This window comes from Schistocerca serialis, chromosome 3, assembly GCF_023864345.2.
Source record: "Schistocerca serialis cubense isolate TAMUIC-IGC-003099 chromosome 3, iqSchSeri2.2, whole genome shotgun sequence".
NCBI lineage: Eukaryota > Metazoa > Arthropoda > Insecta > Orthoptera > Acrididae > Schistocerca > Schistocerca serialis.
In genome coordinates this window covers 563,722,166-563,749,511 of record NC_064640.1, presented here as the reverse complement: position 1 = coordinate 563,749,511, position 27,346 = coordinate 563,722,166, and the positions used below count along the sequence as shown (strand labels likewise).

General features: G+C 38.9%; 1 protein-coding gene across 2 annotated transcripts in view; it reads right to left on the bottom strand.

Moving 5' to 3' along the window:
- Positions 1–11,328: 11,328 nt before the first annotated feature.
- Positions 11,329–27,346, bottom strand: part of LOC126470458 (dehydrogenase/reductase SDR family member 7) — a 201,826-nt gene continuing 185,808 nt past the window's right edge. For both annotated transcript variants that reach the window (XM_050098311.1, XM_050098312.1), the window contains exons 6-8: positions 20,626–20,745; positions 12,082–12,245; positions 11,329–12,001 (exon numbers count right to left, since the gene is read on the bottom strand). In XM_050098311.1, the coding sequence (XP_049954268.1) occupies positions 11,929–12,001; positions 12,082–12,245; positions 20,626–20,745 (357 nt within the window). In that variant the 3' untranslated portion in view covers positions 11,329–11,928. The remainder of the gene's footprint in view (positions 12,002–12,081; positions 12,246–20,625; positions 20,746–27,346) is intronic.

The window sequence follows — 27,346 nt, the reverse complement described above, 5'->3', positions numbered from 1 at the left end:
ATCAAAACACAAAATCTGGTTTACAAGTTTCCTTATAATACCAGTAATATAATATTCAGTACTGAATAATTACTTAACTAAGTAGTTATTAATTTTTCTTAAAAAGTAACAAACTTTTAAGATTAACAGTCCTAAGTACTTTCTCTCTCCTACTCAAATTTTCAGGTTGTCATTTATGAATTCTTCTACTGAATAGTAACATTTCTGCACTAGTTTCTAATATAAGGATTTTGTAAGTGTTTCTAAATTAATGCTTAGCAATTCTCTTCCTTTCATTGTGTTATACACAATGCTCCCACCAGCCTGCATGTTTTGAGCCACCATTCACCTCAATGACGTTGTTTGTGGAGACGACCACTGACTAACACATTTTCATTGATCGACAGTCGAATCCTGATTGTCCCGTGCCCACTACAGTTGTAACTGATGATGTCATTGGGTCGACAGATGAATATGTAGGGGTGGTCTGCTATGGAGCTCCATGTCCAGCAATGTACGATGAACTGTGTGCTTCGAAACACTTGTGAGTGCACCAGCATTGTGCTCTTTTGGCAGAGATTCTGCAGATCCCCACTTGTTGTGCTTTACAGAGCAGACAAGACCCCGAACCCCACCTTCTGTGAATAGTCAAGGACATAAAACCATTTAGGAGTTGTGGATGCCCAGCCATTTAGTGACTATTGGTAGTTTCACTGTCCTTGTACGTCTTTCTTAGATGCTCATGACAGTAGCACATGAACATTTGACAAGCTTCGCCATTTTCAAGATACTTGTTCATAGGCTCTGTGCAATAATTATCTGCCCTTTCTCAGTCATTTACCTCACCTGATTTCCTTATCTGCATCCCATATCTTCGCTAGGGTGATTCCCCATCCGTGTCTGCTCCGATAACATACTTTTGTTACCCTGCACTTGCCCACAATGCCACCAGGCAGCATCCAATATTACTGTAGGCAGTGGTCATAATGTCTTGGCTTACCAGTGTATAAGCCATTTGCATCTGCAACACCTAACAACACAACTGAAAAAAATCCTCTGTGGGACACAAAGACAGATCTGGAATGTGGAGGTGCCTTTATTATTATATGTTTACCATCCACACTATCGACACAAACGATCAGGTTCCACAGAGTGTAGGAATGGTGAGTGATTTCCTCCCAGTTCTCTGCAGAATGTGTAGGCATGTGTTCAGGTTGTATTTTTTGTCATAAAACTTGTGATGTTTCATGGACAATTCATCAAACTGTGGAATAGCTTTTCAGAAAGTAAAATTAAATAGCTTTGAATGAACATCCAGTAGTACAGTGCCCATAAAAGAATGAAATTGTTGCTTTGTCTAATAATACAGGAACAACGTGGAGACATTCTGTAAGGATTCTAGGTACAACCATGATACATGGTGAGTTCTTTCAATGAAGATGACATACTCCGATACTATTCATAGAAGCACTGTCCTGCATCACTTTCAATGTGCCTCTCCAGTCTGCCTTTCTCACATCACACCTACACCAAATCCCTATGTCACAGCTGCTGTGCATCTGCATCATTTCTGTATGCACTGCACCTTACTCTCACCATGTCCTGTCCATGCCACACTACCAGGTGTTCATGCCATGCAACATTACTCCAATGTGAACTGCGCAATACAGTGGTTTGCAAAGCACAACAGTTTCACTTGTTCCTGTCTGCTACCTGGGAAAATTCATTACTCTTGTCAAGCGTACGTTCTACCACCAATGTTTGTTCTATTCGAAGCAAACTTGAATGTTTATTAGGTTGCACAAATATGTAAGGTTCCTGTATTTGTTGTCGTCATCACCATTTGAGTGCTGACAAGTTTTCAATAAATTGCTTTGTTACTGAGGCAGATTATTTGCGAAAATATAGGGCTGAAGGGTTTGAAACGCCTTCTTCCCATCAGAGTATGAAATGTACTGAGTAACGCTGATTTCCTTGGTAGTTTTCTCTTTGATGAATACTTGACATTCTCTGCTCAAAACTGGATGTTTGCTGGTGTAATTCATGCAGATCAACTGAGCAGAAAATTTGAATACTAAATTTATGGGCAGCTGAGTCAGAGACACCACACATTTGTTCACAATTTTGTACACTCCATCTATGTAGACTGATATGGTGGACCTTTCAGCTGCACTTTGAATTTTTTACACTGGGGAAATTTCCACTCAGCTGTCATTTACTCATATTACATTGGAGTCTACAAAATTATCAGAGTCCCACGAGGCATTCTGGCCTATACATAGGTCTGAAGATGGGATTATATAATCCCACGACATGAACTGTCATACTAAGAAAATAAAGATGAGCGGAAAGTTAATCAATACATGATTAACAATTCTGGGTAACTGTACATCACATCTGTGAACATAAATCAGTGCTTAGGATTTGGTATATAAGCACTACCTTAAAGGTGGATGAAAGCTGCACCAATGTACTTTGGTAACTTGTACATTATAAGTGATAATAAAGGTAACATACTCTTGCCATTATTGTAGATAAGTTGCATTAATGTCCTTGCAGTAATGTTCCTCATTACACCTCCTGATGCAAAGATTTATAAATTTCATGGTGAATTCAACCTAGACCATGCAGTGTACAACTGTCCATGTGAGAAACACATGGCAGGCTGATTTGTCATATCTCTCTCTCTCTCTCTCTCTCTCTCTCTCTCTCTCTCTCTCTCTCTCTCTCTCTCTCTCTGTGTGTGTGTGTGTGTGTGTGTGTGTCATCAGTTATATAGAATGTGTAATTTAACAGTTTATTTACTTTGACAGCTGTCACTGGCCCTTTAACACACTATGCATGGTGGAAGGCAAAAAGTTTTTTTGAAAACACCTTCTTCTTTCATTACTGTCTTCCTTAGTTTTGTTATACACGACAGATTGATTACCCACATGAGGTCTGTTGGTTGGCTGGGTGCGAATACTGTTCAATGGACTACTTGAATCACTGGAAGTGTATGTGTCTGAAAACTGTAGGGTCTATATATTTCCCACGATCTCTAGGGTAACTGATTTTAGTAAAAGCAGATCTCACATGACTAGTACAACTAAGTGTGACAGGTACCACAAAGATTGTCCACTAGTGACTGTTGGGCCAAACGAACCATCCATCACATCAGCATGTAGGTCACTTTTATATCCTACCTAGACATTTCCCAGCAGATTCAGTCAGATATCCATTTGACACACAAACTGCATACATCTCCTCCTTCCCCTCTCTGCATCCATTGCTTCCTCCTTCCCCTCTCTGCATCCACTGCTTCCTCCCTATCCTCTATCAACCATGATATCCCAACCTCTATCTGTCCATCTCCTCCTTCCCCCATCCCTCTGGCAATACCCTCCTCCTCCCTCTGCCCATCTCCTCCTTGTCGCTCTCTGACCCATGCCCTCCATGAGTGCCCCTCTGTCCAATTCTTCCTTTCATCTCCACCTCACCCCATTTCTGCCCATCTCCTGCCCCCTCGCCTTGCTCATCCCCTTCTGCCCCCCCCCCCCCCCCCCCCCGTCTCTCTGTCCATCACCTCCTGCCCCCTATATGCCCATGTCCATCTCCTCCTGCCCCCTCCCCCTAAACTTCTGCCTCCTCACCTCATCTCCTCCTTCACCTGATCCCCACTGATCTCCTTCTGTCCTGCTGTACCTGTGCATCTTGTCCTCCTTCACCTGTCCCTCTCCACCATCCTCCTCACTCTCTGCCTTCTTACCACTCTTGCCCCCATCTGTCTGTTCATTCCCTCCTCTATCCATCTCAAACTTCCCTCAGTTATACCTACCTGCACGTACAGGTACAGCTCCAGCAAAACAAGTCAGTAAAGAAGGCAGCAGGTCGGTAAGGCATGTCTGTACTACTCCAGTACGGCAGACTTGTTGTGCAGGGCAGCCTGTATGGCAGAGGCCAGAAAGAGGGGGTGGGGTTGCCAATATCTCAACTTCTGCTGGAACCAGGAGATTATTATGAACCTCACAGTGCTGATACTCATGAATTGTTTTGTTTGGTTGGTTGCAATTGAGCCAGGGGCCTGGGAGTAGATATATATCTCTCTCTCTCTCTCTCTCTCTCTCTCTTCCTCTCTCTCACACACACACACACACACACACACACACACACACACACACACACAGAGAGAGAGAGAGAGAGAGAGAGAGAGAGAGTAGGCCACCTGCAGAGCTCCCTAATTCCAATTTGTAGTTGATCTGAATGTCATATTACGTGTTTTCTCTGTGTCACAGCCACTGGAGTGGAGACTGTTGTGCAGACATTAGAAAGTAATGAAAGATTTAATAGCCATAGATATAAGATATATGTAGGAACATAATCAATAATGTGGGCAGTAAAACATAGTACAAAATACTATATCTTTATTTACTTACAGTAATGTTCCTCATTACACCTCCTGATGCCAAGATTTATAAATTTCATGGTGAGTTCGACCTAGAGCATGCAGCGTACAATTGCCCATGTGAAAAACAGATGGGAGGTTGATTTGTCATCACAAATCAACTACAAGTAATGAATTGTATGTCACTGTGCCTTATTTATTGTAGCTGCGAATGCTAGTCATACTGGTAATTGAAGTCTGTGAAATGTGAAAGGGATGTCTGTTGGAATGAGGGCTATTCATGGTATGAAAACAGCTTGTCCCTTTCCCTTTGAAGGAGGTGGAGTAGTGTTTAGCACACTGGATTTGCTTTCAGGAGGACAGTTCAAACCTGTGTCCAGCCATCCTGATTTAGGTTTTCTGTGATTTCCCTAATCACTTCAGGCAAACGCTGGGATGGTTCCTTTGAAAGGGCACAGCTGACTTCCTTCCCCATCCTTCCCTAATCCGATAACCTCGCTGTTTGGTCCCCTCCCTCATATCAACCAACCAACCTACCTCTTTCCTGATAAGATGGCAGCCTCAATCACATTGACCAGCATTTGCCTAACACACAACCATGTTCAGTTGCAGGTATAGGACTTTATTGCTGCAATTGATAACTGTATAGAACTAGATATTTCTTACCTTGGTCGTAATTGTGCTCTTGCAGAGGCATAGGATTGATGTGGAGTGAGCAGCACAGAATAACCATACAAGACATATGACACCAGATGTGATAGTGTAGTGCACGTATCCATGGATAAGCCTTATTGTTGACAGATGATGAAGTATGCTATTACTAATCCCACACTTCCCATCTGCCTTACTGGTCAACCTATACAGCAGGAGCTGGTTACATCGCCCCTTTACCCACATCACTGCACAGTGCGGAGCAGTCGGACAGATGGAGTGGGGGGAGGGGGGGTGTCTTTGCTCATGTATGTGTTAGACACACATATTTCACACATCTCCTCCTCCCCCTATCTGACCCTCCTCCCCCCCCCTCTCTCTCTCTCTCTCTCTCTCTCTCCAGCTCCACCCTCCTCCCAGTATGCCAACTTCACATATAACCCTTACACAAGATGTCAAGAGAACAGACTGGTACTACTCCCACAACATGCCTCTCTTGCAGAATAGTCTGCATGCCAAGGGGTTCAAAACCCTTTTTGTCCCATGATGTGTAGGCTATCATGCCTACATGACAGGGCCCAGAGAAGTGTTTCTTGCCCTTGAAATGTAGCAGGTTGATCTGGCAGGCCAATACTGTTCCCACACAACCTGCCTGTTGGTCAGGGCAGCCTGTATGCCTTGGGCAGAAAAAACATTTTTTGACCATATCCCCACTCCTATTGGAGGTAGGAGGGTATTAACTCCACAATGCTGATACTTGAGAGACCTGCTGTTTCTGTGGAAATTTAGTTGAAATTGATCCAGGAGTTTGGGACCTTTTGTTCGTGTGCCTATCAATGACGCAGCATTCTGCCCTTCAGCGAGTCATCTCCTTTATCCCTAAATAATTCTATTCTCAACTAGAACTTTCTATACATTATAAAACAGAGTGCAGAATATCCTTGATGTACTGCTGCACTGTAAGGGTGCTGCGGATGACAACCAAAGGAATCCTGCTACGAAATGAAATGGCACTCAGAGCATCAGTTCTTGTTGTCGGGCCATATGGCAGGTGAAAGTAAGGTGGGCATCTCACCACTGTCCGGGGTGTCTCCAGACACGTCTTCAGGCTGGAATACCATTGACTGGAGTAGAATTGTTTTAGCAAAGTGTCCCACTTTGACCAGGATGCAGATAGTCAGGAGTGGTGGTCTGAGATGCCATTTCTTTTCACCGCAGGAGGCCTTTGGTTGTCATCCGCAGCCCCTTGCAACACAGCAGTACATCGATGATGTTCTATATGCCTTTTTGTTGCCCTTCATGGCAAGCCATCCTGGGCTTATATTTCAGCAAGATAATACCTGCCCACATACGGGGAGAGTTTCTACTGCTTGTCTTCATGCTCACCAAACCCTACCTTGGCCACCAAGGTCGCTGAATCTCTCCCCAATTGAGAGTACATGGAGCATTATGGGCAGAGCCCTTCACCAGCTTGAGGTGTCGAAATCTAGCACACTAGTTGTACAGAATTTGACAGGATATCACTCAGGAGGACATCCAACAACTCTGTCAATCAATACCAAGCAAAATAACTGCCTGCATAAAAGCTAGAGGTGGACTAACAAGTTAATAACTTGCTAAGTTATAATAATAATAACTAATAATAACTAATTTATCCAATTTTTCTGAAATTGTAATCATTTGTTTGTCAGTACATGTATGTCACATCCACCAATTTCCACCCAATTCAGATAATTCCTTCCTGGTGTGGCATCTTTTTTGTCTTAAGAGTGTGTAACAGATAAAGATACTAGCTTTCCACATGCAGCTTCACCCACATATGCAAATGTCACTTACAGTGTGTTGGTGGTATAAGTACAGATATTGTAATCATTGGTACCTTAATATGCCTCCACATCAGCATGACAGTTATTTTTTCTCTGTATCAAACAGCCTTCCTGCAAACGTGTAACATAATTTACTACCTGTTTGCTGCATGGTCATAACTGCTACATCTGTCAGTACAAATTAACCATTTTGTGTTCACGCATGCACACTTCCACACCTGACCTGCTGCCCAGGGGAATATAGGTATTAATGGCTTGTTCTTGTCGTATGTACTTGGAAGTAATAACCAATCTAAAAATATACTACTCCTAACAGCTATAATTATTAGTCTCCAAATGAAGTAAATACTGATGTAATGTTGTTCAGTACACTGTCCTCAGTCACCAATAAAAATATCTGTACTTATACCCCTAACACTGTGTGTATATTGCACACATTTGTCTTCTCACACTATATTCCTATCTACCTGCCCACTACCTCTCTCCATCTTTCACCTGCCTTCTGCACTTTGCCCATCCCCTTTTTCCCCCTCTCTGCCCAGCCCGTCTTACCTTCTCAACCCATATCCATCACTTTCTATATCCATCTCGAACTTTCCCCTCTTATGCCCATATAGACTTATTGCCCCCACAAAACTGGCTGATAAAGCAGGCGAGACTGCTGCCACAACACACTTGTAGTTCCAGGCAACCTACATGTCAGAGGCTTGATAACATTTATTGTTCTTGAGGTGTAGGCTGCCCTGCAAAGCAGGTTGATCTTGTAGTTCCAGGCAACCTACATGTCAGAGGCTTGATAACATTTATTGTCCTTGAGGTGTAGGCTGCCCTGCAAAGCAGGTTGATATGGTAGACTGCTATTATTCCCAGACAACACACCTGTCATGCAGTCCAGCCTACATGGCAGGGGCTGAAGAGACTCGCGTTTGCCCATCTCTCTGCTCCTATCTATTGTTTGGAGTACATAAACCCCACAGTGCTGATATTTGTGAAGTTTGCTGTTTGTATGCAACATTTAGATGAAATTGATCCAGAGGTTTGGGAGGAAATCTTGTACAGCCAGACAAACAGTCAGTCAGTCAGTCACTCGATGTGGTTTCTGTATACAGTATAAAGGTATACATATTTCACTATACATTATACCTGGGAGATTAAGCCAACATCTTCACGGTAAATGGTGGTTGCTGAACATCCCCAGAGGATATCGTAAAAGAAGACTGAGAAATGCTAACAGTTACAATTCTCCAATGAAAAACCCAAGAATTATCAAATCTTTATGTGGTCATTGCTAACTGAGCTCTTTAAGGCCTGACTACAATATTCCACCTGTTGGTCACTGTAAAACCAACTTCAACTCAAATAGGGGAATCCTGTTTGAGGTATCGTAAACACTGTACAAGAGAGCAGATGTGTACACACACACACACACACACACACACACACACACACACACACACACACACACACACCTCTTATGTTCCAGCTGACAAGGGAACAGTCCAATCCAGAATTTCAGAAATTTTTCACACAGGAAGAATACACTGAAAAAGTTACCCATTTTGTTGCACAAAGAGCAGTTTATAACAGCAGTTTGTACAGCCCTTTCTGCGTAGTGTGGGAATCAGTGAATAAACAGATGCATCCATGACAAGAGCATGTCACATGGCATAGTGTGAAGTCAAAAGTGCCCAAGTGCATATTTTAAGCACTTAAACCATACCAAAACTGACTCAAATGATTAACTTCTTGAATAACTTGCAGTTCTTATTGTCAGCTAAACTGTCACAGATGTTACTGTTATACAAGTGATTCTCAGATGAAATAAAATCAAGGCAGTGAATGATGTTACATTACAGACGACTTCCAGCAACTGAGACTTTTAACACGTTGACATGAAATATTTTATAACAATTCCTGTAGCACCATTCTTATGATAATTTTTGAATAATGTTTATTTTACTAACAATGAAACATTACTTGATTATTTCCAGTAGCCACAAAAATGTGATGTGTCTACTGTATGCAAAAACAAACATTTTCTTTACACTAAGCACATCCAATAAAAGAAAAATTAATGCATGTAGGCACATCACAGAAATTACTAGCTTTATTTAGAGAGAACTGAGAGGGAGTAAAAAATTGTCACGGCCTGTTGTTTTGCATACTGTGCTGTGTACTAGGCATAATTGATCAATTCATAAGACTTGGTTATGCAAACTGACATTGCACAAATGATTGAAGTACACCACTGTTAATCCGCTGATAAACTTCAAATGACAAAGAGCTATCAGAAATTATATTGTCCACCAACCTGTTGAAAAATTCTTTAAAGTGTCGACACATTTCTTTATTGACAGGCAGAATCGTTTCGTCATCCTCGTAAAGACAGATGTGATGTTTTAAGTTTAGGCTAAGAGCCTAGCAAAAGCAATTACTTTCTGTAACTGGTAACAAGACGATTCAGATGTAATACTGGAAATTATTTTCTTCCATTTTTCCACCAGATTTTACTATGCTGATTACAAAATTTTTCCTACTAAACTTTTTTTTTTTTTTTTTTTAATTTTTGGCCTTAATTTGTCTTGAGGTTCCTGAAGACAGGTATAAAGCTGCAGAAACAGTAATCCACAGGTACTTATCGCTGGTATTTTGTATATGAATGTGTCATAGTATTCGTTGGCTGCACAAGTGACATTGTCTTTTTTTCGTTCAGAATGATAAAGTGTGGTTTGCATGCAGTCCTTGCATGAAATCTGATTGACTGGCTTTATACACATCATTTTAGTGGATAACAAGAGGTTCTGTCTTTACATCAGCTATGATTTTTTATAGTATTACCTATGAATCACATCTTCACATGTTTACTTGACATAAACTTCATAATTTTCTGACTTTCTTTTCCATATGATTTCCTGACATGTTTAACTAGGTTGAAGATGCATGGAAAACAGTAATGTTAGTCTCACTTGCAATTCAGAGGATCCAGTCACATACACCCCCTTGATAATGGGGCATTTACTCTCACAAGGAGTTCTAAATCTTCCGAATAGTTTTTCTTTCACAATTTTGAGAGTTTCATTTTGGAAAATATTTCATACTTTGTGTAAATCTTTGTTCCATTTATGCAGTTCATGTTCAGATTTTATGAAACAGAACTGGCTTTGCACATTGTTTAACTTTTAAGTATTTTCTCCCTCCTTCATTTAATCAAAAAAATTTACAGCCTTTCTTTGATACTGAAAGCTATTACCATACATGTTTTCTTTGGGCTAGAAAAGTACTGTGTTTTTGTTCTGGATTTCAACTAGCACAACAATCGTTTGAATCACAGTTCACAGAACAGTCAGGTATTTCCTGCTTCTTCTAATGTTTCCACATTTTCTAATGAAATGTTGACATCATCTGAATGAATGTCCAAGAAATTAACTAATAAATAACATATATGTAGGTCTTAAGAGAAATAGATCGTTTTCACTGCATGCCACTTCCTTCATATTTCATCTTTGCAAGGTTGAAAACATTAACTGGATTCCACATTGCTATGAAACTCTCTAACCTGCACAAAGACAAGTGCTATTAGCTGGCATATACAATGAAACCACAAAGAAAGTTAATTCACTTTTATCTTCATTGTTAACACTTAATGATACCACAAAGGCAACTGATAATTATTATGGATATTAAAGGAGTTGCAAATTCAAGCAAATAGTAACTATGAACAATTGTGTCAGAGAAACTATTAATGTTAACTGAAATTCACTTTACAAATTACGATTGCATTGTGCCATGTTACCTGCTAACTGATTTTCTGTTAACCTTGTTGCACGTGCACTGTCTGCCACACAGCTACAGCAGGTGTATACATTCTTCCAGCCACCTGTGAGCTATGAATTTGGCAATTTTTAGCAGTTTTTTAAAAAAACTTGCAATGAGTCTTAGCAGCTAAAATTTTGACATTCTTCCCATATAAAAAATTTCAAGACATGGCTTCAACATGTCAGATCGGACACTTTCCTTGTGAGAGTGGTGCATGATTTGTACGTAAGTTTGTTGCTTGACTTCCTCATTAAGATTTTTACGATTTATGTTTCAGTTTGTTACAGTGTAAGTACCTTATCCATCCATTTGTATCTAGTATACTATTTAAGTTTCTGCTGTATTGTTATCAAATCAACACAGTTAAGTAAATATTAATGTTGTTCAAGCCCTTACTTTTGAACTAAAATAAAGTAAAACACAACTGTTTTTGTTTTTCTAAAGGCAAAATATAAATTTAAAAAAATTTTAAAAATCAAATAAGCTAAGATGAAGAAAATTAATAGCATTACACTAAATCTGCTTTCAAAAATCAAGGTTTTATACATAAAGCAAAGATTAACAAAACTTAAATACATACCTCTGCTCCAGTCTCCACACAATTTATGAAAGGATTTGTGTTACTCCTATATTTATTATCTTGTGTAGAGTTTCACACATGGAACTTAATGGTTACTGACCCATAATTTATCTTTATTAAATGTCCAGCAATACAGACACTGAAGTAAATATAATAAAAAGTAGGACTTATTAAAAATATGATATTTTAAATATGGGCCTGCAAGACACAAATTGGTTTTTGTACAATGACCTTTACAAATAACCCATAAGTTTTGGTTTGTCACATTTCTTCTAACTTTATAAAATTTTCATTGACTGTACAACATTACAAGCTTTTCCAGCTGAGAGTAGTACCTGCATAATATCTTATCCATTCATGGGTGGGACAAGTCTTGATTACCTTTAAATATTGTTACAGTTGTCACTATATTCAGACACTCTAATTGCAATAAAATGGTATATACTGAAAAAAGGAGCAGTGAGGTAGACACAAGTCATAATAAACAATACGTAATAAATTGGCAAACAAAAAAGGTAATGGTTACCTTAACTCCTTCCATTATTTGCTTTCAGGACAATATAATGCATAATATATTGTCTTCCTGACTATTACACAAAATACAATTATGCCTTTTTACTTAGTTACATTATTTTTCTCTTGTTTACAGGCCCTAAAAATATTTCTCTACTGTAGTTACTTTGTCCCCAACACTATTCTGTTTTAATTGACTCTTTGCTGTCTCTCAATTTTAACAGCCACTTTGGTCCAAGGCGCCTCCAAACACTGAAAATAACATCAGCAGTTGATTATATTGCTATAGAAGGAAATGTACTTAATTTGATACTTGATGCACAAATACTTACAACTTCCCCACATTGGGAAAATACAACAGATAGAGTAGAGGTATGATTGGAAATATACCCATCCATGCCTCACGCTGTTTATTGGCAAGAGCAACAGCACAAAGATGAGCACAGCGTTCTGTTGTCATACGTTTATCATCCTTGCTTACTGTCTTGTTGAATTTCTGTGAAACATTTTGAAAATTTTGAGTATAATGCATGATGAATACTAGAATGCCTTATGCTACAGTCACAATAAACAAAGTTATATACTTCTCCAGAAAACAGTAGTAACAACACCATTGTAACATGACCAAATTGCAGTTCCTAATTGACTGAAATTGTGATGTATGTCATGTGCCTCTCAGATTATGGTGTGAGCAAGTGGAGTGTGTATTGCATTGACACACAAACTCTTTAAACTCAATACGAATGGGGAAATGTACAGCAAGAAAACAGACAGAGCAATCAGTTTTTTGTGGAAATAAGGTCAGGGGAAAATAGAGTGGCAACAGTGGATGGGATGACGAAACTTAGTCAAGTGCAATAGCTCCACTTGCTTTGCTGTCATTCTTGACATAAATACCACTTTTATTTCATTTTATTATTTAATACAAATTTACACAAAATATGATTTTTTTATAATATTTATATCTTATTAGAGTGTGCGGAAAAGTAATGCACCCAAAATATTTATGCAAAAACTCTTAAAGCTTGTTAAATAAAACAAATGTTATCATCTTTCTGCATCTTTATTCTTCATCTCCAGAACATTTGACTTCATTGACAAAGCCACAACCTCATCTCTGCTAGCACTGCTCCATCACTACCAAAGTGAAGTCCTTAAAGGTGTTCCTTAAGTTTTGGGAACAAATGAAACTAGGATGGAGTCAAAACAGGACTGTATAGATGACAGCAAACCTAAGGTGTCAGATTGTTGCAGATGTCACAGTTTTATGACACCTTTCCCTACTGAATCAGTGCAAGATGGGGTGCAATGGCATAGTGATAAATGGGCTCATACTGCCAAATTCTTGGTAAATCTGACTAGATTCTGTAATCATAGAAATAACATCACATACCATCTCAACCCACGAAGCTTCATTTATTTCCAACTCCCCTTCTGCATGCTTCAGTTTTTTTGTCAGGCAATGTGTAGTAAAGAGGTACGTCTGATCAAACATATCTGAACAGTCCTGCGTAATGTGGCATTGACCAGTAGATGTTACTAGAGGTGGACTCAACAGTATAAAAGGAGGCATGGAACATTGCATTGTCAGTAGAGAAACAGTAACAGCAGAACAGATCCGAAAGGAGAGCTCAGTGGCTTCGAACATGGACTAGTCATTGGATGTCAAGTGATTAACAAATCCGTCAGTGACATTTCAATCCTTCCAAGTCCACTGTTGGTGGTGTGACTGAAAAGTGGAAATGTGAAGAAACAACCACAGCTAATCCAACACCTGGCAGACCCCATGAACTGACAGACAGGGATTGCCAAACATCACAGAGGATGGCTGTAAGAAAATTTGCCTGTAATCAGTGGAAGGAATCATTCATGAGTTCCAAAGTTCAGCAAGTGCAAAGATGTGTGTAGGGACTTAAAAAAACACAGTATAACAGTTGAGCAGCTCCTCATAAACCAAACATTTCTGTTGTCAATGCTAAGTAACACTTCAGGGGGTGTAAAGAGTGATGCCAATGGACAGTGTATGAATGGAAAGGGGTGATTTGGAGTGATGAAGCACACTAAACTCTGTAGAAATCCAATGGAATAATTTCAGTTTGGCAAATTCCAGGAGAATGTTACCTGCCATCATGTGTAGTGCTAAGAGGTGCAGCACTAAGAAGGAGGTGTCATGGTATCATGGTTTTCCTCATGGATGTCGATATAGTGAATGAAATTTTCACTCTGCAGTGGAGTGTGTGCTGATATGAAACTTCCTGGCAGAGTAAAACTGTGTACTGGACCAAGACTCGAACTCTGCACTTTTGCCTTTCGCGGGAAAGTGCTCTACACACACAGTTATAATCTGCCAGGAAGTTTCATATCAGTGCACACTCTGCTGTAGAGTGAAAATCTTCATTCTGGAAAGATTCCCAGGCTGTGGCTAAGCCATGTTTCTGCAATATCCTATCTTCCAGGAGTGCTAGTTCTACACGATTTGCAGGAGAGCTTCTGTAAAGTTTGGATGGTAGGAGATGAGGTACTGGCAGAAGTAAAGCTGTGAGGACGGGCCGTGAGTTGTGCTAGGGTAGCTCTGCTGGTAGAGCACTTGCCTGCGAAAGGCAATGGTCTCGAGTTCGAGTCTCGGTCCAGCACACAGTTTTAACCTGCCAGGAAGATTCAGATACTTTTGATCAGATAGTATATGTTGATGTACCAGGTTACCTAAAGTAAAGGAGTAGTTTTACTACCACCTTTTACTTCATTAGAACTCAGAACTCAGTCAAATTGTATTTATGAAATGACAATATTTTTGCCAATTGCCTTACGATATTAATATGGGCCAACAAGTATTTTCTAACAATGAGAGCATTGTATCTTTTGACATTACCAGTCTTTATACAAATGTTTATATCTTTTGAAATTACTAATCTTTATCCAAATGTGCCAGTCACTTAGACCATCAATATTACAGAAGATAACTTGAAAAATTATACGAAAATTAATAGTATCACTGATCTGCTTAAACTCATAAGTCTTTTAATTCTTTCAGCTCTAGAGAGGATACAGACATGCAGAAAGATGGATGGCAATGAGTTGTTGCCTAGCAAACAACCTAGCAGATATATTTATTACTACTTTAGAATGAAATTTCTTTACACAGTTCAAGCAGACCACTGGTAGACTGAAGTACTACAACAGATATGTGGATTATACCCATATCTTCTTAGACAGTACACATCACAAACAGGCATCATACATGCTCGGTTAATAAGTTTCCATCATAGAATCGACTTCATGAAATAAAATGAAGTTTGTAATTCAATAAGCTTTGTAGACATTAACCCAGAAAATACAGGTGGACATTTTTGTGTGTGTGTGTGTGTGTGTGTGTGTGTGTGTGTGTGTGTGTGTGTGTGTGTGTGTGTGTGTGTGTTGGGGGGGGGGGGGGGGGCAACCTCAACTAATGCCCATATACATAATGAATTGTGTCATGCATCCATGCACAAGAAAGCATACTTTCATGCACTAGTACAGAGACTAGTCAGGTTACCAACATATCAGGAAAAATTAGATGATGAATAGACACTATTGCAGGGACTAGCAATAACAATTGTTTCAGTCCTACTATGGTCATAAAGATGTGTAGAGCTGAAATAAAAACAGGCTGGAGCCTAAGAGAGATTTGCAGCTTAGTTAGCCACTCTTTAAGCATAATGTACCGTAGATCCCTCAAACAAAATCCTGTGCACAATGGTTGGAATAGAGCACATGTCATATCTGCCTACAGGAAAGGTAGTATAAGTGAATCACAAACTACTGGTCACTATCGCTGACTTTTTAGAACATATTCAGAGGTCTGAATTATTGGCATAGCTTGAACAGAAATATCTCCTCCACGCCAACCAGTAAGAATTCTGAAAACCTTGGTGATGTGAAGCCCAAGTGCTTTTCTCATGAGATGATGAAAACAGGAATTGGGTACATACAATATTTCTTGGCATCTGAAAAGCATTTGACTCAGTAGGACACTACCACTTGTTAATGAAATTATGATCCTATGGATTTTTTTAAATATGCAAAATAAGGCCTTTGCTCTTTTATTTGTAAAAAGGTGCAAATTAGAGAAAGGTCTTTCATCTTGTGGCTTGTGTCATACTGCCATGGGGCATACACTTCCTCATACCCAGGCCAATATAATTTGATAAGTTAGCAGTTAGTATTACAATAACAAGTGTAGAATGCCTCATAGTGAATTTTACATATTTCACACAAGAATAGTCTATGTTATTGTATAAGTTACATAATTTGTTATATATTTTGTCCCAGAATCAAAACTGAATAAATAATCATCACAATCGATAACATATTGTCATGAGAGATTCTGCAACTCTTCAATTTCTTTTAATATTTATTCTCACAATCTCAATTGCAAATAGTCACACTAGATTCAATCACATGTAATGATCATCTAAAAATAAAAATACGTTAAAACATGAATAAAGAACTATTTCTGTGAAAATATTTATTGAAAACATTTAAAATTGTACTTGAATAAGCAGATAACATAGATTCACAATATTTGAAATTCCTAAGACTGTATTTGTTTAATCAAGAGTTCTGAAAAGTCAGAATTCTTTAAAAGCTGTAACACAAAGGTAACAGAACAATAGTATGCTTGTGAGAACATTCCATGGCATCTAGCACTTTACTAAACACACTAACCATACACACCCATGTATCATGGATGATGGGTAGGGGAGGGAGATAGCTGGGAGAAGGAGAGGGAAAATACTGATATTGTGCAGTGTTAAAATTTAACAAAGAACTGTCTAACTGTCGTAATACAATTAATTTAAAACTAAGAAGCAATTAAGATATTGCACCTAACATGAATACATGAAACATTTTGTTAAAATTTTGAAAATAATTATAAATAAATTAAAATGTTGATCTAAAACAATGAGTGTACACCGCTTGCACTACGGCGTGTCTGAAATGTATTATGATTGTGTACAGTGGGCTCAGTTTGCCTGCAGCCACACTACCCCTCAGCCATGCTGCCAGCAAGTATGCTGAGCTGCTAAGATGTTTTTCTGTTGAATGGGGCTGTAGCAAAGCTGGATAGTAGCTGCTCACTGGACCATCTGAAATTTGTTGAAACACACGGAATTCTTGAAGTAACACTGTAGACTGAGTATTTTATCTGGTTGTTTCAGGTAATGTCCATATGTTTTATGTTCTACCAACAACTTCAAAAGGTATTCCTTAACAGCCGTGTGTAAAATTTGAAGATGAGTCTCTATTGTTCCTACTGAGCATTTTGTTCAAGTTAGGTCATCTCTAAATGCTGTCTTATTATTTTATAGCACAGTGTGTTCTTTAAATTGGGTGTCAAAAGTTCTACCAGTCTGATCTATATATTTTTATGAAAGTCATTGCACTTAATTTTATATAAACCAACAGCACTAAAGTTACAAATTGATTTAACTGTATCATGTTTTAGCTTAAAAAGAAGAGTTTCACATTTTTTTGAAACTTGTGCTACTGTATTTGATACCTTTCCTCTATAGTCTATAAAAATGTACGAAGATAGTAATTGTGCTCATGTTCCTCTTTTATCGTAATAGTACCTGCCCTCTTGAAATATATGGACATCACCTTAAAGAAACAGATAAAATAATCAGTCTCCACTGTGACTTCAAAAATACAGTGTACTTCAGGAATTTTGATGATGTACTCAGGTGCAGTCTGCAGGAACTCCTCTGCTTTGCTACAGCCCCACTAAGCAGAACACCTTGGCAGTTTGCCACACTCGCTGAGAGTGTGGCTGAGTGGCAGCGCGGCTGCAGGCAAACTGAGCCAGTGCACACAAGCATAACACACCTGACACACTCAGGTGAAAGTTGAGTGCACACAGTATTTTAGATCAATGTTTTCATTTAAATTATAAATTTTAACAAGATGTTTCAGATATTAATGTCAGGTGCATTATCTAAATTGTTTCTTATTTAAACCAAATAATTGTATTACACCTTTTAGACAGTTCTTTGTTATATTTTAACACCATACAATATCAGTACTTTTCTTCTCCCCGTTTCACCTTCTTTCCTCCCAAACTGATCCACAACATACATGGGTCTCTAAGATTGTTAGTGGGTTTAGTAAAATGTTAGATGCCACGGATCTTTGTAACAAGTGTACTACTGTGCTGTTACCTTTGTTTTATATCTTTGATTATGTGCTTATTAAAGAGTTTTGACTCTTCACAACTCATGATTAATCAGGTAAAATTTAAAGAATTTTAAATTTTAAATATTTTCAGCCCATGTAACCTACAGATACAGTTATTTATTAAGATATTAATTTATTGTATTTTTAGATCTGACAGTGACCGTCACATGCGACTAAAACTAAATATCAAGTGTGATTACTTGCATTGGAGATTGCCAAGACATATATTTTAATAAAGAATCCTAGCCACTCCATTAGTTTATTGAGGGGTTGCAGTGTTAGTGATTCATTTATTACTGTCATTAGCAATCAGATGGCACTCAGAAGGCCTGGCTGTGCACCTTCTGTTTCGACTCTTTGAGCAGTAACTGCGGATGTTAGAGCTGAACAGTGTTTGCAACATTCACGGTAGGGAGCAATAATGCCCTCTTGACAAATATGTACAACTATTGAACAAGTTAAGCCATTTGAATGTGCTTGCATAGTGAGGCTGTTGGATGTTGGGCACAATGTATTGGTGGTGTGTCAGTGCTCTAAACAGTGGTCTGTGGAACACTTTACACCTACAGATCAGGTTTTGGATGGCCATGTAGTACAGACGCAAATGAAAACAGATGCACTGTGCAAGCATTAGAGGCCAACTGAACATCATCCAGGGATGAAATGTGGGCACATGTTGCATCTGCTATGTCACTAAGGACCACTGAGAATAATCTGTTTGCAGTGCAATTCAGATCACATGTGCATCTGACCAGGCTGTCACTGACCCCATGACACTGCCAATCATGGCTACTCTTGTGTCATGAAAGAGTCAACTGGAGAGTGGAATGGTGATCTGTTCTCTTCCTGATTAGAATAGGTTCTGTCTATATGTGAGTGATGGATGTACATGTGTATGGCGTGAGCTGCTTATTCCAGAGTGCATTCACCCACAGGTCCCATCCCAGGCTTCACGATGTGTGGTGGCCATCAGTGGCAACTCATAGTTACATTTGGCATGTCTGTAGGGAAAAGTAACCAGATTTTTGCCTGCTAAATCACATCACACAGGCTGTTATCCCCAAGCTATTCCTATTTCTTCCACAGGAAGGTGATCTGCATTTTATTTTATTTTTTTTTACATCCATTTTTTTAGCAGGATAGTGCACATCCACATATTACAGCTGTGACATAATGTGGTGTTGATGGTATATACCAACTGCCCTGGCCATCAGGATCACTAGACCTCTTGCCAATTTAAGGGCTTATTTCAATAGTGGTACAAGTCCATTACCTCCACATTTCTGTCTATAACATTTCTGACATTAATGGTCCAAACAAACAGAAAGAAAGGTTCATCTCTAGCAAGAAGCCATATGCTTGGTTGGCTCTGAGCACTATGGGACTCAACTGCTGAGGTCATTAGTCCCCCTTATGCTTGAATATATCTGGTATCTTAACTGCACATTTTTCAGCACTCATTTAACTTTAGGACTGTGTATCTCAGAATGAACAAAAGTGGACTTGTACAACTATTTAAATAAGCCCTTCAATTGACACAGTGAGGTGAGAACTTACCCATCCTCTGGAACCTGCCAGAACCATTGCCAAATTACAACTATCACTCTATTCATGTTGTAGTACCATGTATGGACAGTTTCACTTGCCTCCACAATGATAATATGCACAAGGTTACAAGCATGGACAGATGTAATTTCAGCATCCTGTATGTGTCTCATAGTAATGTAAAAATGTAATGGTTCCCAAGTCATATACATTGTTTTCAATCCCTAAAACAATATGTTTCCACTTTACATAGTTCCTGTACACAACAATTAATGCTGACAATATCAAATATTTGGCACATTTATAAGGTTTACCATTTAAGCAGTAACCAGCCCCAAGTATGGTTTAAAAAGTTTATTTAAGTCAAACAATGCCCAGTTTCGGAATTATTACAAATCCATCTTCAGATGGTTCTTGCTGCTTTCCTTTCTTTTCCTGCTGGTGACTTGTTTTGTCTTTGTTACTGATATGTTGCACTAAGATAGACTAAAGGTTTTTTGTTCACAATTTGGTGCAGTTTTGACCAGATAGTATTTGGCATGTTGGCATTTTAGTAAGTGTCATGCACTAGTGTTTGAAGTAAGTTTAATCTACACCTACATGGCAACTGTGCAATTCACAGTATCAGATATTCAATAATAAGGTTCTGAGTGCAAGAATTGCATTTTTTTAGTTGTGGACTAATACATCATGGTATTACAGAACCATCTGCAAATAGCTCCAGGTCATGATCGATACAGGAATAAAGTGAATATTGCACCACAATGAGTCATCTGGCAAAAATGTTACTATTTCATAAGATTTTGCTCATTTGTGATGGTTTAGTTAGGTTATAAACTTCCAAATGATTGTGAAAGTCATTGTTTTTTCCTCAATCTATCTGCAGTAATCTTGCCAGTACTTAATATCCTCCCTTTCTTCTGTTCTAAATATATTTTCTGTGATGCAGTCTCATTTATTTGTTCACTACCACATCTGTTTTTTGTTCACTGCTACATCAAAGAAAGTTCTTGTAACTGAGTTTCTATGTATTAATCCTTTTTATAACATTTCTGCCACTCCACCTGGAAGAAGCTATACAATAATGAAAATATGTAATCCTAAATAGTGGCACTCACCTCACCTGGCCTGCCAGTGAAACATTCAGAAAGAAAGTTGCTGAATGTGGGACCTGGACATAATAAACTGACGTGTAGGTTCATTCCCATCTTCTCACTCAGGAGGGAGTTGAAGTATCCCTAGAACACAAAAATCCAAAACATAAGAGGAAATCTTGGGATAAGTTTCATAACTGAAAATTACTCCCATCTGTTTCATAATATTTGACTTAGAAAACTGTTTTCCCCTCTCACAAAAGCCTATACATTACATGTATCTGGAAAATGACACTCACCACAAGAGTTTAAATCTGAAATGGCCATAAAATCTGTATTAGTACACAAAACACTCAAAGAAATGAGCAATGTTAGAGTAAAGAATAGTGAAGAAACATTCATAAAAAACATACTTTGTGATTTCCTGATACTTTGCTCAAGGAATGTCTTCTCATAAGGTTTAGTTGTAATTGGGCAACATCGAGGCATTTCATTTGCCTTGATAACACTTTCCCTTTGAGAAATGTCCACTTGGAACCATCCACATATTTCTCAATAACAATGTTAAGGTTGTCTGGGATTATGTCCATGTGATTAGCCAAGAAATGTAGTTTAAATTGCTTCTTGTGCAGGTTATGTAGCCAATCTCATGCTTCAAATTTTTAATTTATTTCTAACTAGCTGAGGACCCAGCATTGTCCCATTTCCTATTAGTCCATCTCCTCCTCTCCCCTTCTCTCTCCATCACCACTTTATCAATCAGATTCCAATAGGAAGCTGGTGGTTCTCTCTCTCTCTCTCTCTCTCTCTCTCTCTCTCTCTCTCTCTCTCTCTCTCTCTCTCTGCTGATGCTGATTTAGTGTTAAGGAGACCAAACTGTGAAGGTCATCAGTCTCCTATTCACCTCCAGGACAGTAGCACTGTACCCAGTCTGACTGTGTATACAGTAAATTCTGGGCACAAGTGTGAGAAAGTGTTCTAAATGTTTGTGTAGTGTGTATCTGAGGCAGAACATGGGAACGAGCCCAGTACTCACTTAGTGGGATGTGGGAAACTGCCTGCAAACCATATCCAGGTTGGCCAGCATACTGATCCATCATCATTAATCCACTGGGTGGATTCAATCTGGGGCCAGTGTACTTCCCAGTTCTGGAAGCAGTTGTGTTAACATGTGCATTAACAGGTGGATTTAGGAGAAGCTTTCTATCCACTGCTTCACCTGGGTTTATACATGTCACATATGTTTCACGTATATTCATACCCAAATTTCACAAGTACCTCTAGCAAATTTCACCCTGCACTTTTGTTTTCATGTAAGTCAATGTTTAGGACATCACAGCTAATGAACTTTGTGTCATACAATGATATAATTTTGCAGGTATATTGAGTGGCATATGTGGATACTGTCTGTGACGTGTTTAGTAATAAAGACGTAATAAATTATGCAGGATGCCACAATTTTTCTCTGAGCTTAGTGTTTACGATAATGTATCTCCTGATCTATGTGTCATACAATGATATGTTCTTGCAGGTACATTCAGTGGCATATGTGAAAACTGGAAAACTGATAAATTAAAATGTCATGGATGATTCAGCATTTTTACTGCATGAACATGAAAATGCAGTAAGGGATAAACTTTTTTTTCCTTTCATCATTTTGTGTGTGTTTGGGGGGGGGGGGAGTATGTGAGAAAAAGTCTTGTAAAAGTTTGAAATTATATGTAAAGTTGGTTTGCAAGTCACTAAGTGCTCTTATTCTTAAATACTGGATGAATATAGTCTGGCTATTTGTGTGTCATGAGCTACACTTATTTTTCACCCCCAACCCTTTGAGGTAGGTGTTTCTTACCTCCACACTGGTTCTTTCCAGAAAGTAAGTGATATGTGTACCACTTTTGGTTGAAATTTGATCCAGCAATTTAGGAGGGGATGAGGTATATACATTCATAAATACAGTTTTATAACTGTATGGATTTAGAAGTGATTACCATAGTTATCAGTTTCAGCAGATTAGTATTAGTCACATTTCATTGTCAGCACACTTTATAGATGAGCCAGCAGTGACTGCTCCTGCTTGTTAACGTACAGCCTTACTTGTTCCACATTCCTGAAGGCTCTGCTTCACAATAGGATTTATGGAACATGATGAATGAATGATTGAATGAATTACTGAATGAATGAATCTTCAATAATGTCCTGCAAAAATGGCAGGATGAAGATGAATATTTACTGCCCAGTGTCCTGTAAACTATTCTGGTAGCTGGTGAATTCTTATGGCAACACCTTATTGCAAGAGCTTCAGCCCATCACCTATTTCATTCATTATTGTAGTGGATTAACACACTCAGATGTGGAAAGAGTTACAGGAAAGCTATATACATTAAAGTTAGAAAGTTAGATACAGGGCTATTACAAATGATTGAAGCGATTTCATAAATTCACTGTAGCTCCATTCATTGACATATGGTCACGAGACACTACAGATACGTAGAAAAACTCATAAAGTTTTGTTCGACTGAAGCCGCACTTCAGGTTTCTGTTGCCAGAGCGCCCGAGAGCGCAGTGAAACAAAATGGCAACAGGAGCCGAGAAAGCGTATGTTGTGCTTGAAATACACTCACATCAGTCAGTGATAACAGTGCAACGACACTTAAGGACGAAGTTCAACAAAGATCCACCAACTGCTAACTCCATTTGGCGATGGTATGTGCAGTTTAAAGCTTCTGCATGCCTCTGTAAGGGGAAATCAATGGGTCGGCCTGCAGTGAGCGAAGAAACGGTTGAACGCATGCGGGCAAGTTTCACGCGTAGCCCGCGGAAGTTGACGAATAAAGCAAGCAGGGAGCTAAACGTACCACAGCCGACGGTTTGGAAAATCTTACAGAAAAGGCTGAAGCAGAAGCCTTACCATTTACAATTGCTACAAGCCCTGACACCTGATGACAAAGTCAAACGCTTTGAATGTTCGGCGCGGTTGCAACAGCTCATGGAAGAGGATGCGTTCAGTGCGAAACCTGTTTTCAGTGATGAAGCAACATTTTTTCTTAATGGTGAAGTGAACAGACACAATGTACGAATCTGGGCGGTAGAGGATCCCCATGCATTCGTGCAGCAAATTCGCAATTCACCAAAAGTTAACGTGTTTTGTGCAATCTCACGGTTTAAAGTTTACGGCCCCTTTTTCTTCTGCGAAAAAAACGTTACAGGACACGTGTATCTGGACATGCTGGAAAATTGGCTCATGCCACAACTGGAGACCGACAGCGCCGACTTCATCTTTCAACAGGATGGTGCTCCACCGCACTTCCATCATGATGTTCGGTATTTCTTTAACAGGAGATTGGAAAACCGATGGATCGGTCGTGGTGGAGATCATGATCAGCAATTCATGTCATGGCCTCCACGCTCTCCCGACTTAACCCCATGTGATTTCTTTCTGTGGGGTTATGTGAAAGATTCAGTGTTTAAACCTCCTCTACCAAGAAACGTGCCAGAACTGCGAGCTCGCATCAACGATGCTTTCGAACTCATTGATGGGGACATGCTGCGCCGAGTGTGGGAGGAACTTGATTATCGGCTTGATGTCTGCCGAATCACTAAAGGGGCACATATTGAACATTTGTGAATGCCTAAAAAAACTTTTTGAGTTTTTGTATGTGTGTGCAAATCATTGTGAAAATATCTCAAATAATAAAGTTATTGTAGAGCTGTGAAATCGCTTCAATCATTTGTAATAACCCTGTACATATTTCCATTATTTGGTAATATAAGACACTTGTTACTCAATACTTTTTTACATGAAGCCTTCAGGTATGTCAGGTAGAAAGTTGCAATGCCATGCTCTGTACAAGTTCACACTAATTATTCTAAGCTGTCATATTTGTAAATGAGTTGTAATAAAAACCAACAGTTAAAGCTCTCACATGAAATGAATAAACCAGGGAAAAATTAAAGAAACAGACACTTACTCAGAGGCATAAAACTTCATATGTGTGAACTGGTGCAGTGTCTGAGGTATTGAACTTCATTATTTTATACTAGCATTCATAAGTTCATCTACAGTGGAAAATAAGTGTTCCTATAACAATTATTTGTTTTTGGGACTGAAACTTTTCTGAATGTATTTTAAAACTGCAAGTAGCTGCTTGTACAGAAATGTCCCCATATGCCTTACACTAATGTGTTCTTTATGCTGCCACTGATCAACTGTAAATGTGCCACATGAAGGATTCAATGATGATGGCAGTTACCTCTATTTTTGTAAAAATATGGTAATTACAAATGATGATGGCGTCCGCTTGGGTAAAATATTCCGGAGGTAAAATAGTCTACTATCTCGAGAGGACATCGTTATCAGGAGAAAGAAAACTGGCGTTCTATCGATTGGAGCATGGAATGTCAGATCCCTTATCAGACGGGTAGGTTAGAAAATTTAAAAAGGGAAATGGATAGGTTAAAGTTAGATATAGTGGGAATTAGTGAAGTTCAGTGGCAGGAGGAACAAGACTTTTGGTCAGGTGAATATAGGGTTATAAATACAAAATCAAATAGGGGTAATGCAGGAGTAGGTTTAATCATGAAATGCGGGCAAGCTACTACAAACAGCTTAGTGAACGCATTATTGTGGCCAAGATAGACACGAAGCCCACGCCTACTACAGTAGTACAAGTTTATATGCCAACTAGCTCTGCAGATGACGAAGAAATTGACAAAATGTATGAGGAGATAAAAGAAATTATTAAAATAGTGAAGGGAGACGAAAATTTAATAGTCATGGGTGACTGGAATTCAAGCGTAGGAAAAGGGAGAGAAGGAAATATAGTAGGTGAATATGGATTGGGGCTAAGAAATGAAAGAGGAAGCCGTCTGGTAGAATTTTGTGCAGAGCATAAATCAATCATAGCTAACACTTGGTTCAAGAATCATAAAAGAAGGCTGTATACATGGAAGAATCCTGGAGATACTAGAAGGTATCAGATAGATTATATAATGGTAAGACAGAGATTTAAGAACCAGGTTTTAAATTGTAAGACATTTCCAGGGGCAGATGTGGACTCTGACCACAATCTATTGGTTTGGTTATGAACTGTAGATTAAAACTGAAAAAATGCAAAAAGGTGGGAATTTAAGGAGATGGGACCTGGATAAACTGACTAAACCAGAGGTTGTACAGAGTTTCAGGGAGAGCATAAGGGAACAATTGACAGCAATGGGGGAAGGAAATACAGTAGAACAACAATGGGTAGCTTTGAGGGATGAAGTAGTGAAGGCAGCAGAGGATCAAGTAGGTAAAAAGACGAGGGCTAGTAGAAATCCTTGGGTGACAGAAGAAATATTGAATTTAATTGATGAAAGGAGAAAATATAAAAATGCAGTAAATGAAGCAGGCAAAAAGGAATACAAACATCTCAAAATGAGATCGACAGAAAGTGCAAAATGGCTAAGCAGGGATGGCAGGAGGACAAATGCAAGGATGTAGAGGCTTATCTCACTAGGGGTAAGATAAATACTGCCTACAGGAAAATTAAAGAGACCTTTGAAGAAAAGAGAGCTACTTGTATGAATATCAAAGGCTCAGATTGAAACCCAGTTCTAAGCAAAGAAGGGAAAGCAGAAAGGTGGAAGGAGTATATAGAGGGTCTATACAACGGCAATGTATTATGGAAATGGAAGAGGATGTAGATGAAGATGAAATGGGAGATATGATATTGCGTGAAGAGTTTGACAGAGCACTGAAAGACCTGAGTCGAAACAAGGCCACAGAAGTAGACAACATTCCATTGGAACTACTGACAGCCTTGGGGGAGCAAGTCCTGACAAAACTCTACCATCTGGCGAGCAAGATGTATGAGACAGGCGAAATACCCTCAGACTTCAAGAAGAATATAATAATTCCAATCCCAAAGAAAGCAGGTGTTGAAAGATGTGAAAATTACTGAACTATGAGTTTAATAAGTCACAGCTGCAAAATACTAACACAAATTCTTTACAGACTAATGGAAAAACTGGTAGAAGCCGACCACGGGGATGATCAGTTTGGATTCCATAGAAATATCGGAACACGTGAGGCAATACTGACCCTACCACTTATCTTAGAAAATAGATTAAGGAAAGGCAAACCTACATTTCTAGCATTTGTAGAGTTAGAGAAAGCTTTTGATAATGTTGACTAGAATACTCCCTTTCAAATTCTAAAGGTGGCAGGGGTAAAATACAAGGAGCAAAAGGCTATTTACAATTTGTACAGAAAACAGATGGCAGTTATAACAGTCGAGGGCATGAAAGGGAAGCAGCGGTTGGGAAGGGAGTGAGACAGGGTTGCAGCCTATCCCCAATGTTATTCAATCTGTATAATGAGCAAAGCAGTAAAGGAAACAAAAGAAAAATTCGGAGTAGATATTAAAATCCATGGAGAAGAAATAAAAACTTTGAGTTTTGCTGATGACATTGTAATTCTGACAGAGACAGCAAATGACTTGGAAGAGCAGTTGAACAGAATGGACAGTGTCTTCAAAGGAGGATATAAGATGAACATCAACAAAAGCAAAACGACGATAATGGAATGTAGTTGAATTACGTCGGGTGGTGCTGAGGGAATTAGATTAGGAAATGAGCCACGTAACGTAGGAAAGTAGTTTTGCTATTTGGGGAGCAAAATAACTGATGATGGTCGAAGTAGAGAGGATATAAAATGTAGACTGGCAATGGCAAGGAAAGCGTTTCTGAAGAAGAGAAATTTGTTAAC